The sequence below is a fragment of the Solea solea genome, chromosome 8 (assembly GCF_958295425.1).
Source record: "Solea solea chromosome 8, fSolSol10.1, whole genome shotgun sequence".
Lineage (NCBI taxonomy): Eukaryota > Metazoa > Chordata > Actinopteri > Pleuronectiformes > Soleidae > Solea > Solea solea.
In genome coordinates this window covers 7,614,100-7,631,299 of record NC_081141.1, presented here as the reverse complement: position 1 = coordinate 7,631,299, position 17,200 = coordinate 7,614,100, and the positions used below count along the sequence as shown (strand labels likewise).

Here is a 17,200-nt window from a genome sequence, read left to right as displayed (position 1 = left end):
AAACATGCTTGAACATGTCAAGTCGATTTGGAGCCTGACTCAAGAAGTGCAAAGTGAGTACATCCCCCTTTACCACCACGGAGATGTATGAATCATGCACGTTACCCTGGGAAATGAGTTCACCTGGGAAAGAAAGAAGAAGGAAGGGTTGAAGTGCTAGTTAGTGTAGGTGGAGAGGGGACCCAGCCTCCTCCGCTTCTCTTCCCCATCCAACAAAGTCCAGCTTTGTGGCTGAGTGAGGCGGAGTCTGGCTTAGTCCGCATCAGTGTCCAGGCTTCTTTGGCAGACACTGGGCTTTACCTCATGTCTGGCAAAGAAGCCACACACACTGTCGGATCCAGTCCTCTACTTCTGACGTAGCAACTTAAGTTTTCTGCTGCTCTGCATACTTCCCTTGCTCTTCTGGTTCTGTGCTGGCTTGCCTGGCAAACAGCATGTAACAAGAAAGCTTATGACCCTGGACTCAGTTTCTGGTGATTCTTAGCTAGTCGCCGAGCCTTGTGCTCTTGCACCAGAAGCAGTTGTCTAAGTAGGTCAGGGATAGTGCGTTTCGGTTTGCCTACTGGGTCAGTGAGGGGCTTGAGGAGGTTTTATCTCCTCTGGTGAGTTTATTCAGGATGAGCTAGCCCTGTGGGACGAAAGTGGTCACATCATGGGCGTTTTGAGTGGTGCCAGCAGAGTTCCTTGGCGGGCTCATCTTCGTTCAGCTCGGCTGCTGACATGGCGGGCTAGGGTTCAACACAGACCACGTTATCCTGTGTCATAGGGCAATGCAGAGCTTCCTTAAGGAGCTGAACGTGCACATGGAAAATCGTCCTGTGGCTAACAGGGTGCCGCAGTTTCTGTACTGGGCTAGGCACAAGGAGAATTGACCTGTGGCCTATAAGTGGTCGCAGCTACCTGTGTAGGCTGGGACAATGCACGGGGAAAAACATCCAGTGACTAACAGTACCGCAGTTCCTGTGAACTGGACTAGGCGCAGGGAGAATTGACCCATCCCGTGACTCACTAGCAGGGTGCAGGGGAAAGCTCAATGTGGCTAAAATAAATAACAACCACAGCTCTTTGTAGCTGGGTTGTGTGTGGGGAAATGTCCTCCCACGACTCGCTAGATGCCACAGTTCCTGTGAACTGGGCTAGGCGCAGGGAAAGCTCAACCTGGCCTAACTAAAATGAACAGCCACAGCTCTTTGCAGCTGGGCAGTACACGGGGGAAAGTCCTCCCATGATTCACTAAATGCCACAGTTCCTGTGAACTGGGCTAGACGCAGGGAAAGCTCAACCTGGCCTAAATGAATAACAGTAAGCTACTGTGTTAGCTAAACTGTACGCGGTTATTGTGTCAGTTATGTTTAACTAACTGCTAAAGAGGTGTATCAGAGATCAAACCACTTAGCACACAATAATAAAAGTATTAAAATCTGATCCAATTATCACGATTGAATGGCAGGGTGACCACCAACAATTGGGCACCAGTCAATAGCTTAGCCAGTTAACAATTTCCACCAGGTTTCGGAGATAGACATCCAGAAACAGGTCAAAAATTGAAACAAGCTAAGGTAACATGCTAACACACGGGACATTTTTAGCAGGTTACAGTGATAGACCTTAAGAAACCAATCAAAAATCATAATAAGCTAGGTTAGCATGCCAACATGCTAACCCATGCTAATATGCTAACATATGCTAACACATGCTTAGCAGTAGCAATACACCATCAGGAAGGTTTGGTTAACCCAGCAGTCAAATTCAAGGTATTTAGGAGGCAAAACTCCAAAAATTCTGGAAATTTAACACAATATCTGGTGTTTTGTACGTGTACAGTTGTGACAAAATTGGTATATTTGAGGGCCCTCACACGGGGCCCCGATATGTGTGTACAGGTCAAATGGTCAAGTCAGATAGAGGTAGACTACAAATCAAGATGGCGGTTGACAAAGAAACTACAACAAGATGGTGGAATCAAAGATGGCTTCTTGACCGCATGACTGCTGTGTTTCTTGGTTAACTTAACCTAAATCTAGACATTACAACAACACTTTGTGTGAGCAAGTAAGCTCAGTACAACATTTCATCTATGCTTAGCCAAGTAGTGTGATGCTATGCTAGGCCCAGTTACGTTACCACGTTACGTTAAAACGTGTTTCTGGTGTCTGTTGCTCAGGTTCCTCCTTACAAAGTTAGCTAGTTGGAGCTAACCTGGCTCTGGTCCTTGGTTGATCCTTAGGCAGGTTCTGTTGTCACTGCCTCTGATGAGAGGATAGCAGACTGCTATGAGCGGGCCTGCTCGAAGATCAGGAGAGAGGATTTTCTTGCTGCTGGAAGCTTGTTTAGATCTGTGCTGAAGGATCTTCAGTTGAAGAGCTGAGGTCTGTCTTTCCTGCACCCAGAAGGGTTTGGGGAGTATCGGCATTGTCGGCATTTGCGTGTTGTTATTCAGCACTGTTTTCTGTATGCGTTCCGGGACCTGTGTCCGTCTCATCATCCCTGCACTGTCATATGTAAACTTTGCGTTCCGGCACCTTATGATTTACAAATTACGCGCTGGTTGTAGGCTATACCTGGTCATATTGCTGTTGGTTATGTTTAACATGATGATTACATGCTGCACGAATAGAGTATAGGATGATAACAAATATAAGTACTTTAGGCTAATAATTGTGCCCCCCCATGCATTTCATATGCCCCCCTTAAAACTAAGGTCTGGCAACGGGTCTGGTCCATGTCTTACCAAGAGAGATCGATGTGACAGTTATGGCTATTTCAGTTACACATGCACACGTTAAGGCGTCTGAAGCATTGGCTTTAGTACAGTAGTGACACACGTGTTAACGCCTATAGCGTGTGCACGCCTATAACGGGATGTTGAGGTATAACAGGGACTGTACCATTGCTCAGGCGCCAAACTGAGGAAGAGGCTGTGCGCATTTACATAGTGAGGTACACTGGATCATCAGGACCTGGCAGTTATTCATTTTCTATCTACACAGATCAGCTGTTACACATGTTCATATGGGATTGTTGAGAAGAAAGCAGAATCCCAAGCCCCATCAGAGCTGTCAGGATATTTTTATTTTTAAGTAGCTGAAATTATTCCGTAAATAAATAAATTAAAATAATTAAAAATAATTAATTAATAATTATTTAAAATAAATAATTTTATTTTAATAAAAATAAATATTTTTATTTTAATAAATACATATTTTTATTTTAATAAAAATAATTAATTAAATTAAATTAAATTAAATTAAATTAAATTAAATTAAATTAAATTAAATTAAATTAAATTAAATAATTATATGTACATTGAGACGAGTGTGCACACAGGCTGCGTTTGAACGTGGCATGACACTTATCACCCGTCACCCTTCATTATTAAGTGTATCGCACACGTGTTTTTCAGTCTTTATGCAGGCGTAGGTGACATGGTTAAGGCGTTTTTGTGTCATGTGCTGGCATAAAATGCGTGTGTGTGTGTGAATAGCAAAATTGTAGTGTCAAGTGCTTTGAGTGGTCATCAAGACTGAACACAGACCATTTAACATTTTAACAGCTGTCATCATCTATGGGTATAAGGTTGTTCCAGTCACTTCATCATAACCATGATCATCAGTTATCCTCTCCTATCCTGTAGTGAAGCACCAATTTCAACAAGTGAAAAGAATTAGAGGTCAGTAGAAGCCATTTTATTAGCTTAACATACACAACCTGCAGCAAGTACTGTTGAAGCATGTTATCACAGAAACTCAGAAATGTGATATACTTTGATATACTGATACTCTCTCTTCAAACACACACACTAAATAACTAGTTACAGAAAATCTCACTACACTGCAGTTAACAATAAAAATAGGATCAAACTTGGAGACACAAAAATAAACTTAGTCACTACCAGACAAAAACACGTCATAAACATCGCTATTGAGCATTGAGACGATGCACAAAAAGACTACTATACCAAACACTAACCTTCCATGTGCTTAATCACCAGCTAAAAATAACAACATAGTATATTTTCCAGCTTAGACACAGTGTTGAAACTGAATTATTTGTACAGGATTTTGATATTTATCATTTCATAGTGAATGGTATGCTCCAACTCAGTTTGTTCTATGACGCAGTGGAATATTGTGTAAGAATACTAACCCTTGAATTTGATCCAGGAATCTAAGCTACTTTACAAATGTTACATTTTTAACCAAAAAAAAAAAAAAAAACTTACAAAAAGTCTTTTAAACATCAAAGTATTCTATTTAAATCCAACTTTGATAAACCTGTGAAGTGTAAAGTTCATATTTGATGTGTCTTGCTGGGGGGATGCTACTCACGTATGAGACCTGTGGAGGGAGCACTACAAGAACTTAAATGTACTGTGTTTCTTTCTCCAAGTCTTCAAGGGTTTTCAGAAGGTGAGCAGGGGTGAAGATTTCAGTTGATCCTGAAAGACAAAAAAAGAGGATGTATGATTACTTTTTAGTATGACAGTATGACAAATAGAGAAACAAATTATATACTTGTTTGTAAATATTATATTTGCTCTTCTTATCTGGTAATAGTTTCCTACAACAATTTAGCAGTTACAGTTAAATTCAAAAGAGTATCTACCTCTTCTGTAAGTGCGCATAAAAAGGAGGAGAGAAAAGCTTCTTTCGGCTGCATCCTACTGCCAATCTCCACTTCTATGTGTAGGGAATCAGCTCATTCAATATGGAGTCAAAATGCATCTTGGATTGAGACCACATGTGCTATAAAAAATCAGTCTCTCAAGAGCCCCCATCTTTCACACATCAGTGTAAAACCGACCTCACTGGTCACTTTGTAACGTGCAGACCTGCCAACCTTGAAAATGTTTCTGGAGTAGCAACTTACTGGGGATTTATTGTCAATGTTATTGTTCGTACGTATGGAGGTGGTGCAGCGCGCACACACACCCCAAAAATTATCCCATTTCCAATTACCTTTTGGTTTGTTTGTGTTAGTTTGGCTGATCACTCATAATTAATATGTATCTCTCACATGCGTACTAATCACTTCCCACATACAAATAGACAAGGAAGAAAATCATCTTTTTTTATATTGTATTAGATCTGACATCCTGGAAGAAAAATGTGTACCCAGATATCTAATGTTTCTTGATTGGAGAGGACTGGATGGTGATGATTTGAAGCCATAGTTGATTGGTAGGATAATCAATTTTGTTCAATTTATTGAGTAATCTCATATGGCTGAAAATATATTAAAATGCATTAATAAATGTAATGGTTTCAGAAAGAGATCTGAAGGAAACATAATACATCATAGGCATAGAGGATTATTTTGTGATGCGTTTTTTTGTTTGAATACCATTTTGTTTGCATGAATTGCAGCTGCAAGTGGTTCACTAAAGATGGCAAACAGTGAAGGAGAGAGTGGACAACCTTGTCTGGTGCCTCTCTGGAGGGTGAAGCTTGGAGAAGTTTGATCATTTGTCCTGACATAGGCACTGGGTGAACTGTATAAGATTTCGATCCAGAAAATTACATTTTCTCTGAATCCAAATTTTTGCATTGTAACAAGAAGCAATTTCCAGTTTACTCTATCAAATGCTTTTTCTCCATCGAGTGAAACCACTGCTGCTTTAAGTTTATTGATTGTGCAGTAGTCTATTATATTTACTATGTGATATAGAATAGAATAGAATAGAATAGAATAGAATAGTCTTTATTGTCATTGTACTTTTACAACTTAAGTAAGGGGTGCTCCCACAGAGCCACCATGCACCACAAAAAGATAAACAATGACAAACAACACATGGGACATCATTAACGTAGCATCAACAGGGTGAGGATTCTGTCTTTCCTAACGCCGGAAAGACAGAATACTTCTTGGGGAGAGATTGTTACTTGGTAGTAGATATTTCCTCCCCTACAACATGCTTTGGTCAAAATACCATAAGGATGAAGCACCATAGCAGTTCAATAACCCTGCTAAACCCGCCCCTTTCAGAACGCTCGGTTTTGTGCATGGTCCCTTTACATGCAAATAAGACACAGGCAAACACACACCCACTTCTTCCAGGGGGTTTCTGATTTGTCCTCTTTACAGCGCTCACTCGCTCAGGTCCTGTTCCATTTCTCCCCCCCTCCCTCCAGTAGTTCTCTGACAATATCAACATGGCAGCGTGCGCGGAAAACAGCGAGAGTGGCGTCACAGGAAGAGACGTCCTACATAAGGATCGAGCCGAACACTGCCGAACTGTAAATCAGTTAAAAACACTTCAGCACCGCTGATCGCCATAATACCGCTCTTGCTCCCTCGCCTGCACTCTCGCAGGGACAAGGTGGAGCTCTCGAAGTAAACTTACATGGGCGGTAACATTCGCGGTGAAATGCGCATGCTGCTGTCATAAGCGCAGGGAATTCAACATCGTGTGTTTTATCGTCTATACTTACACTAATTGGGACCACAAAAACACGGCTGAGTATTCTTTTTCCACACTTTGGCGACTGGTAGGGCCTCCGGAGTCCCAAATATAAGTATTAAAGGCGACATAGAATGCTTGTATCACACATATATGTTAGTTATGGAGGTCTACTTACATATATTAACTTGTTTTCATGATTAAAAACCTCCTAATCGCTGCAAACGAGCCGATCAAAATATCTCCTCACTGACGCTCTCGTCAGCCGCGCTGTTTCAGACCAAAACCACACCCCCAGAATGTGGACTGTGTTGTGATTGCCAGCCAACGAGAGCTTTCCCACTGTCCTGTGATTGGCCAGGTACCTGGAAGTGACATAATAGATAGGCCAGCTCTCAGATACACAGCTCCCCCTCTGGCACGGTGGATGATCTGCATCTCAGCAGCTACAACAAGAGTAGTTCTTCTTCTTCTGCGGTTGAATGAACGCAACCGGATGTGCCAGGACTAGTGCCCGCACCGGGAGGCGCTATGGTGGTGAGATGAGTGGTGAGGATTTCTGATGACGAAATCAAATTAAGGAAGTACCGATCCGCTTCGCAGAGCCCAGGAAAACAATACAACACTATTTTCTCAGCAGTGGCTGAACTGTTTGTTCTGAAACTTTAGGGTTTCATAAACGAGGTAATGACGCAGATACACACACAAACGCAGCGTTAATTGGAGCTTCCGGTCTATGTGGGCTTTAAAATGATTAAAAAGTTGATTTTTGCATAATATGTCCCCTTTAAGTATATTACCTTTCTTGTTTTTCATTTTTACGAAATGTATATTCATATTTATATACAGAGACATCATGGTCACAAGTTCAACTCCATCCCTGGCAGGTTGTACTCAATTCCCCTGTAAGTCGCTTTGGATAAAAGTGTCTGCTAAATGTGTAATGTAATGTAGGATGTTTCAGTCTGTTAATGAAGGAGTGATGGTGTCCTGTAGGGGGTGGGAGGGATTGTCCATCAGAGATGACAGACAGACAGACGACTTTATTAATCCCTTTGGGAGGTTCCCTCGGGGAAATTAACAGATGATAGCTTGGTAGTCATTCTCCTCTCTCCCACAACCTCCACTGGCTCAAGGGGACAGAGCTGTCTTTTTTAATCAGTTTGTCCAGCCTGTTCCTGTCCACAGCGGAGATACTACTGAAGTCAGAGAAGGTCTTAAGGAGTTATTCCTGCACTCCAAAAGACCTTAGTCCCATCAACAGGTAGAGTCGGCTCTGACTCTTCTTGTAAAGTGCAGCAGCATGATCAGACCAGTCCAGTTTATTTGAGGTGTTATATATGGTAATATGATATTACCATCTATTTCCTGGATGTTCACCAGTGTTGGATGAGAATGCCGTCTCCTGCGGAAATTCACCACCAGTTCCTTAGTTTTCCCCATGCAAACCGCTATCAGTTCCAAGTCCTTGCAGCAGTGTTGTTCTTTAATAGTCATGTGCCCAGAGTTACACCATCTATCATTCAAACACTGCCAGCCCCCCTCCTTTCCTCTTACTGCTCTCCACCGTCCTGTCTGCCTGTATCAGCTGGAATCTGTCCGGCACGGTGACCGTGCTGGGATAACCCAGTGAGGCATGTCTCCGTCACCAGCATGATGCTGCATTGAAAGGATCCCTCTCATACCGTGCCAGCGCCGCTAACTCGTCCATCTTATTTGGAAGAGATCTTAAATTTCCCATAATAATGGACGGGAGAACAGGTCTAAAGCATCTCCTTCTCGCACGGCGCTGGGCTCCAGCACGACACCCCCGTCGCCTCCTCCTCAGCCCATGGAGAAAATCAGGTCGCTCCTCGGGCAGCACAGATGTACAGTATAGTGGAGCGCTAACAGTTGATCCCTACTGTAAACAATAGAGCTAGAGAGCAGACATAGTCGAAAAGTGTAAAAAAAAAACACAGCAACAGGGCCACAATAAGCATGGTGCACTTGGTGCCCATGGTCAAATAATAAAAACATATTGATGTAGTCATTAATTATACGTAATTAATGACAGAGAAGATTCCAATAGTACATGAACATAGAAAAACATAAACATGAAAAACACATAGGGGAATAAACCAACAAGAATCAACCAACCAAAACCAACAAGATATTCTTACTGTGATTTTACCGAAGGGTACACTATGGAGACATGCATTGAAAGTATTATTATGTGAAATTAGTGACAGAATTAATGAGGTAATGAGAGGGGGAAAATAATTTCAGTGAAGGTTTAATTATGGATAGATCGTTTGGGTTTATTGAGGGGAGATATGTTTGCTTTTTGTGTGTTTGATAGAGCCAGGGAGTTACCTCTTTGTCCTGGTATAACTGTCTGTTAATGGAACAGTCTCCTGCTCCAGGATCTCTTTCGGAGCTGAAGTCCGTTTCCCGAAGCTCCCTGCCTCGGCTCTTGACCAACTCCTTTTGTTAAGTGTTCAAACATGACAACAATTGGAAGTTCCAGTCGTTTTCCTCCCAGGCAGTGCGCCCAGTGGAAAGAGTTCTTTTTGACTGTGTCTGCCGGAAGTTTCAGCTGTTTCCCTATGAAGTTCCATACTGTCGCTTCTGTATCCTCTTTTTTCCTGTTCTTCCTCTTCCTGTTTTTTTTCTGGGATCCCTGAGAAAACCAGATTGTCCCTCATACTGCGGGCCTTCAGATCAGTAATTGTGTCCTTTATGTGATTATATTCCTCTTTGAGACGCCTTGTTTGGGTTTTTACCGATCCTTTCAGGGAGTAATTTTCAGGCAGGGACACATGTTGCTGACTAAACTCCAGGGATTCTCACAGCGATTGGAATTCTTTGTGCAAGACTTCTACCAGGGAAAACTCCAGGCGACTGCGATTGGACGGTTGTCGGTGTTTTGTTTGGTTTCCCCATGACGAGTCGCTGAAAATACTCAATGAAATCCTCCAGATCCTCCAGTCTCCCCTTTTTGCCCTTTCCCGCTAAGAAAGGAAATGTGAAGTATTTTTTCTTTTTTCCCACTTAACTTGAAATTAGTAGGCGATGTGGAGATGTTTGGGCTAGATGTGCGCCACCATGTTTGATTTTGCACAAGAGTCACGCAGTCTCGTGATACTACCACATGCTACCCTATTTTGGAAACTGTTAACAAAGACACAGCCGACAGGCTGCAGGCGTCTCCCATGTGGCAGCCTGTTGCAGCAGCTCTCGCTACTTTCGTAGCTTAACTGTAAATTTCCTCACTGTGGGACTAATAAAGGACGATCTTACTAGCATTACATTTCTTGAGCTGTGGCATTAAAACAGTCACGTCATTAACTTTAAATTTTGTCCAGAATTTGACAGTTCTATAATTACAATTAACGCACTTCACCATTTTATATTCTCTTATATATTCTGTTTAGCATCGCCCTCCTGTGGAAAACAAGCAAGACTATTAAGATGGACCGAGAAAGATAACATTTATTTTGTCACTTGCAATTTGGCGTTTCTCCAGCTCTCCACTTGTCTTTTCCCAGCAGGCTAAAGTTGACCCATAGACTGTAGCCTGTGGGTTGCTGCACTGATGCACGTACACAGATGAACTAGAAGTAACAAGCTCCCAAAAGCAAGAGAACCCTCTCTGTACACAAACAGAAAAACATAGCCAAATACACCACCTCCTTGTTAGAGGTAACAACAATGACATCAGGGTCTCAGACATGTAGCATTTCTAAGTGAAATTGTATACATATATTTATATATCTATATATATATAGATATATAAATATAAATATATAGATATATATATATCCCGGCCCAGGCCTGGGAGAGTTACCGTAGTTTTCAAGACAAGGCGCAGCAAAATAATAATAATAAAAAAAAACAAAATCGATCGGCCCACCGGGAAAACTCCCGGGTACTCCCGATGGCCAGTCCACCCCTGGTTCGGGCTTAAAGACCCGCGGGTCGGATTGTAATTTTCAGAGAAAAGAACTCTACTACTGGGACAGGAGGTCAAGAGGTCGAAGTACGGTCTGGTTAAAGGTTACTGTGCCCTCTCTGGGGTAATTTGGACGCAGAAAATACCTAACTGGTAGGAAGCCAGAATCACCACGGTGGTGATATAGCTAAAATAGAGGATCCAAAACAGCAGGAAGTCAAGAAAATAGCCTACGGGAATGGGCTACTGAAGCTCAGAAAAAAAAAAGGGGGCCCTTGTAAAAACATACAAAGTAAATGTTGTTTATAAAATATGTGTAAAAGTTTAGCTTAGAAAAGATATTCATTTATATAAAATTATGGAATGAATGTCGAATCATTAACGTCATTAATTTTTTTAACACGTTAAATTATTTCAATTTGTCTCCAAAATTAACACATTAGCGCTGACAGCACTAAATATTATTTTAAGTGTTGTAATATTATTAAAATAAAGCAAAGATATATAAATAAAACTATATTAATGACGTGAAAAGTGAAAAAAAAAGTTTCAGAGGAGAAGAGCAGGAGAGAAGTGAACATTTACTAGGTGAATACGACACAGACGAGGAAGAACTGGGGGATTCCTGCCCGAACTTGAATCACAGCCCATTGGTGAACCAAGAACTGAGAACAGATAAGGGAAAAATGACAGCATCACAGTTAGTAAGACACGAAGTGGGACAGTGTATAATAGGCATAACACACATCTGACAGGGAGAAGAAGATTTCCATGCATCTCCTCAACACAACAGTGAAAGGTCCCTACAATGAGAGCAATATAAAGGCACTCACAGAAAGTATGAAACCAGTCCACGCAGTAGAGGACAAGACAGACAGGAAAATGAGGAAGAACAACAAAGAATAAACAAGCAAGCGTGGGATGATAATGTGTGAGAACAATTGGAGCCCACCACTGCATGCCCAAAAAACTGGAGGACTGCATAAGACGACTCAAGCAGTCACTCCAAGAAGATGAGGACAACCACCAAAGAGCCAACTCACATGGAAGAAGCAGTCCAGCAGAAATAAAAATGGAAGTTGATTTGGACTTTCGAACAATGCAACCTGAACCAAGCAAGATAATGTCACAAGGCAGAAGCAATCGACAAAACCACAATGATGATGAGGATGCAACAAGTGAGGCAGGGAAAGAGCACAACATGTCCATTAATTGCTTCTAAAAGACCATGCCAACCAGATAAATACTTTACGGGCAGCATGTGGCCAAGTGGAAAGGGAACTTGGCTTGTAACCAGAAGGTCACCAGTTCAAGTCCCCACCTGGCCGAAAGGGCTGGGGTACCCCTGAGCAAGGTACCCAACCCCCGTTGCTCCCCGGGCGCTACTCAGTGTGGCAGCCCACTGCTCCTAATTCTAGGATGGGTCAAAATGCAGAGAATAATTTCCCTAAGGGGATTAATAAAGTATCTAAAATTAAATACGTACCCTGGAGCTTCATGGACATGGTGCTGATAACATGCCTCACACAAGTAACAGAAGGAGCTGACAAGTGGATCACAGCCTTTGAAGAAAATACAGGAGCCTCCTACTCATGTATTGGAAAAGATAGAGCCGAGATTCCCCTCTCTGCATCGAAGATTCAAACTATTGGTTTCTCTGGGAAAACACAAATAATACCACTAACAGAACCAGTTCCACTAGAAATTGCTGGAAAAACAATCTATGCACCTTTATTGTACTCATCAGATACACCATTCAATCTACTAGGAAGAGACATTCTATGTCATATTGGAGCAAAGATAATGTGCTAACCAGATGGAATTTACTTTGATGTCTCAGACAGTGAAAACACATAAGTCATGACATTGGTGTCTCTAAGAACAGTAAATACAACCCCTCTAATAAAAACAAGACCAAAAGAAGCACAAGTTTATTGGATGAAACTAACATCGCCCTATTCTTTTCTACACCAAGAATGGGTCACATCATACAACGAACAGGCTCCACTTTACTATGTTATAAGACAAAGACCAAAGTCAAGTAGATCTAAGCTAACGATCCAACGATGTAACAACATATATCCAGCCACAAGAATAATGTTACCAACAGAAGGAAAACCACATGACTGACACATTTTATGAAAGATCTACATAATCAACCAATACCATCAGATTTGACTCTACTTGTAGATGGATCATGTTTGCGAGGAGAAACAGGCATGAGAGCTGAATATGGAGCTGAACCCAAATGATATATTTACTAAGTTACAATCAGTAAGATTAGATCTACCTTGTTCTGTCGGTTGGCAGATATAAAGGCTCTGACAGCCAGAGGTGGAGCTAGAGGGGGGGCCAGGGTAGCACTGGACCCCTGGACCCCCCTGAAATCTGATTGGACCCCCCAGGTGCCCCGCCAGATGATTGACATATCACGGTACCGCACGTCTTGTCAAAAGGAGCCAGTTGCATTTTCAAATCAGTGACGCCTATTGACTGCTAAGTCCCTCCTGTACACTAGTTGGCGCTATGTACCACAACAAGTTGTAATCCACATTTATTAGGAGAAGAAGAGGAATCGCCACAGAAGAAGAGGACCGTTTATCTTTGCTGGAGTGCGTTGAGCCAGGAGAACAGGACAGAGGATCAACACACGACACGACGGAAAAGAAGAAGAGAGGTAGGATAAATAGACTTCATGGACAGTGAAATCCTCATTCTAAAGTAGGTGTTACGGTGGTGTCACGCGTATAAAGTTAACAACGTTACCATTAAGTTACATCTCATGGCGTCTACAGATGACCAGTGTCAGCTTCCAACGGCCGCTCCGCATTAACGGCTAACGTTACATTTAATTCGGGTTGCTGCTTAGGATGCATTTATGTTTCTCCGATGACTTTAGAGGAATGAAACTAGCAAACAATCAGCCAGCTAGCTGTTTCATGCTGTGTTTATCCTTCACGTCTTGCCCTTTGTTATGTCTCTATACTGTTGGTATACGTTACTGATATGTTTGTATACAATACCTAAATCTCAAAATAAAATCTATTAAAAACGTAACGTGGAGATGGTAGTCAGCCTGTCAACTAGCTGAAAAGTTTGAATATTAAACTTACATCTACAGTGGCTATGTCTCCTGACCTTTGTTAGGAGTGAAGTGGGGATTTAATAACATTGTGCAATTATAAGTGATGCTAGGAGTAACAAGACTGGCTTATTTTTTCATATGGTCAGTTGAGAATGAAAAGACAGGGGGACAAGATACATGACTTCTTCTTAAAGAGAAGCAAGTCAGGCAAAGATGACGCAGACAGACAGAACTGAGGTCTGAGATCAGCAGTCCTTGCAGCTTCCATCCTGGGAGTAGTCAGGAGAGAGAATGTGAGGCACAACAAAGCCCCTCATCACCAGGTCAGAGCATCTACAGAAGCAGTCGCAGTCACAATCACATGCTCAGTTCAGTATACAATGTAGTTCCATCGAAGGAGGACACAGAAGCCTCTGATTCTGATGAAGATGTTGGTGAGCCAGAAGAGCCAGACCCGGAGCCAGCTGTGTCCAGCTTGTGTGTGTGTGTGTGTGTGAGTGTGAGTGAGTACCAGAGAGAGAGCATTTTATAATTTTTGTAAAAATGATGTCATTATTGAAAAATTGTTGTGTTTTACATTTTGTACATTGTTAATAAACTGCAAATTATACACACAAATCTGATCTACTGTGTGCTTCGTATGTACATTTTAACATTAAGAAACTCAGATTGCAATTCATTGGTCCCCCTGATATAGCCTTGCCCCCCCAGGCCACCCAAAAGATAGAAGTCTAGCTCCGCCACTGCTGACAGCAGCATACAAATTAGCTGCAGGAAAAAGTACCACCATTTATACAGATAGTGCTAATGGATACGGTGAGATTCACGTTAATGCAGCTTTCTTGAAAGAACAAGGCTTTTTTCGTTTTGTGTGCAGACTGGACCCCAATAACTAGTCTAAATTCACTGATAGAAGTTCCGAACAATGTCCCAGAAGCAGAAAAACACCTCTGGGTCCAAAGAGGGGCAATTAGGACTAACATCCCACATGCAGTGTTGTGAAGAAGTGCCCATGGACATTTTGTGTTGCCATTGTCTTTGTTGCCAATAGCGGGGAGGAGGAGACGTGGTTTTTTAGGGCTCCTCTACACATTTGAGATATTTCGTCATCTACCCAATATTTTAATCAATTTTCCAGTGTTATAGCATATATATCTCCATCTGGAATCCTCAGGATGACAAAAACTAAAGCTGAAAAGGGAAGCTGCAGGAGAAAGCCTCAAATAAGACTGACAGTCAACCACTCCCGCAGTTAGCAGAGCTAACGACTCCGAGATACAGGTGTGAGGAGCGGCTTCATCTACCCGGCTCGATTGCGTGTCACCCACGGCACCTCCGACAAGGTATTTTCTTCCCCGAAGGATGTGGAGAATTTTGCTGAAACTTTGGCTTGAACACTAATTTCCCATCCACCGACATAGCATACTATGGTATGTAACTTTTACTTTGCTTGTACACCGGCCGAGACATTTTCATGACTGGTTACAGGTATATGTGTGCTTGTGTGGATATATGTACTGTATATATATGTATATTTTGGTAGGAAATCCCGCAACATGCGCTCCTTCTGCACCAGTGGATCAGCTGCACCGGTCACAGACGCGCTCCAAAGCCTCCTGTCCATAGCTCTTTAACACGCTGTCAGCACTACAAGGATAGCGAGATGCATTGAGTACGGTGTTCAGGTCAGAAATTATGCTCAGATTCTCCGATGGGAATCTTTATTTTGTCGCACAACATTTTTCTATCCGCCCTCCTCAGCCAGGAGAACTCCCGCTCCCACTGAACTCGCCTAACCTCCTTACTGCCGCTTCCTCGCTCCGCTGAGGCCAAGGGCTGAGTTTGTCATTCATCTGCATCTATCCATCTTTTTTCACCTATTTTATCAACATAGTTTTTAGGGGTGTGAATTGCAATCTGTCAAAATGACGGATGGCTCTCAGATTTTTCCGTCACCGTTTTAAAAAAATGGTCGATGACGGAAAATATTCGGTTAACGCGACCCCTGGAGCAGGGATCCCTGTGTTAACTTAGTTGCCGTTTAGTGGTTCCTGTATGGTCCGGCAACTCCTAAGTGAGTATGTGGGGTTTACAATCACTTTGTTTGGGAAAGTGGGACGGGGTTGGAGGGTGACTGCTACTCTCCCAATTAGATATGCATCCTAGTTTACCTGTGTTAGGTGGGGGCCTCACTTTTACTAGTTGGAATGTGCGTGTGCTGGGGCATGTGTTCAAGAGAGCTAAGGTGTTAGCTCTGTCTGCAGATATAGTGTATTTACAAGAAATGCATATCAGACCCACAAAGGAAAAGCTGCTTAGATGTAGCTGGGCCAACCAGATTTTTCAGTCCACATTCTCCAGTAAAGCTCGGGGAGTGGCAATTTTGATCCGTAAAATGGTTCCGTATAAGCATGTCTCTACTGTGAGTGATCCAAATGGCCGATTTATCTTGGTAACTGGCTACATTTACTCATGTCACACTCCTCAATGTATATGGTCCAAATTTTTATGACACAGCCTTCTTCCGTAAGATATTTAACTTACTGCCTGATGTGAGGACCTATTGTAATTGTAGGAATTATTAGTTAATTAATTAATTAATGTGCAGCTGCCCAACCAATCAGGTTAAAAGTTGATACATGACACCAGGATATGAAGTCCACTGAGGAGGATTTTTCTCTATCACCCCCAACCCCCACAAGTGCGAGTTATCTTGCATGCAATAGCTTGCAATGAATACATTGATGATTTCTTTAACATTAACTCTGTCAACAAGACAAATTACTCTAAACACTGATGTAATTCCTTCAATACACACTATGAAACACAATGAGCAGAGTCAGTCACTTCACAAAGGCAGCATTTGTTTGGAAGTAACTATCCCAACAAAAAATACTACTGGGATCAGTGGGACTGAAGTTAGTCACCGGGTAGGTGGATTAACACAGGGATACATGAATCACATTCTGACCTGTGTATTAACTTCCAAATGTTGTTTTTTCTGCAGGTTGCTCCTCTGTGCCTTCTACTGCAGCTGTGGGATCCAGGAAATCTGGGTGCTGGAGTTCCTTTAGGTATTTAGGTGGGGTGAGAACATGTGTGGAACCTACAGGGGACAAAAGATGTTGTCCCCCAGGGGACAAATAAGGTTTTTTGAAATTGAAATTAAAATTTAAGTTTGTTTGTGAAATAGATATTAAATCTCACAGTAAATGTGATTACAGTAAAGCATGGTCCAGCCTTGCACAGAAAATATAAATGAATACACCCATAATAATATTCTTGATGGTACGACAACCACATTTACAACATTTATAATGTTCCCCTCTCTTCGGCTTTATCTTTGAAATTTTGTTAATTAACTGTTCATTTATGTATTCATCATAATATGTATTAATGAAGAAATAAAATTAGTCTAAAAGAGTGAATTAGTGAGAGTTGGCAAATGCACAGCCATATATCTTCAAAATATACTGATGCTTCATAATGTGAAACATATGTCAATTCAAGCTGCTATAAAATGTTTTTTTACAGGGATTATACTGTGGAGCCAGAACAGTCACAAAAGTAATAAATGCACACAGACAAGAAGAAATGCACAAAAAGGATTTGCAAATATATTTGGGGATTTACATATATATATACATATATATATATGTGATTCAAAACACAAAAACATTTTCAATGCACATAAAAATATTCCAAAAATAAATACAAAAAACCCACATGTAAAAAGTTAGATTTATAAACATATTTGTGATGCAAACACAAATATTTCTTG

General features: G+C 41.7%; 1 protein-coding gene across 1 annotated transcript in view; it reads right to left on the bottom strand.

Annotated features, from left to right (window-relative positions):
* Positions 1 to 3,664: 3,664 nt before the first annotated feature.
* The window catches only part of stxbp1b (syntaxin binding protein 1b), a 77,102-nt gene continuing 63,566 nt past the window's right edge, over positions 3,665 to 17,200 (bottom strand). Inside the window, exons 19-20 of the mRNA XM_058636511.1 lie at positions 16,391 to 16,525; positions 3,665 to 4,438 (exon numbers count right to left, since the gene is read on the bottom strand). Of these exons, the coding sequence (XP_058492494.1) occupies positions 16,398 to 16,525 (128 nt within the window). The 3' untranslated portion in view covers positions 3,665 to 4,438; positions 16,391 to 16,397. The remainder of the gene's footprint in view (positions 4,439 to 16,390; positions 16,526 to 17,200) is intronic.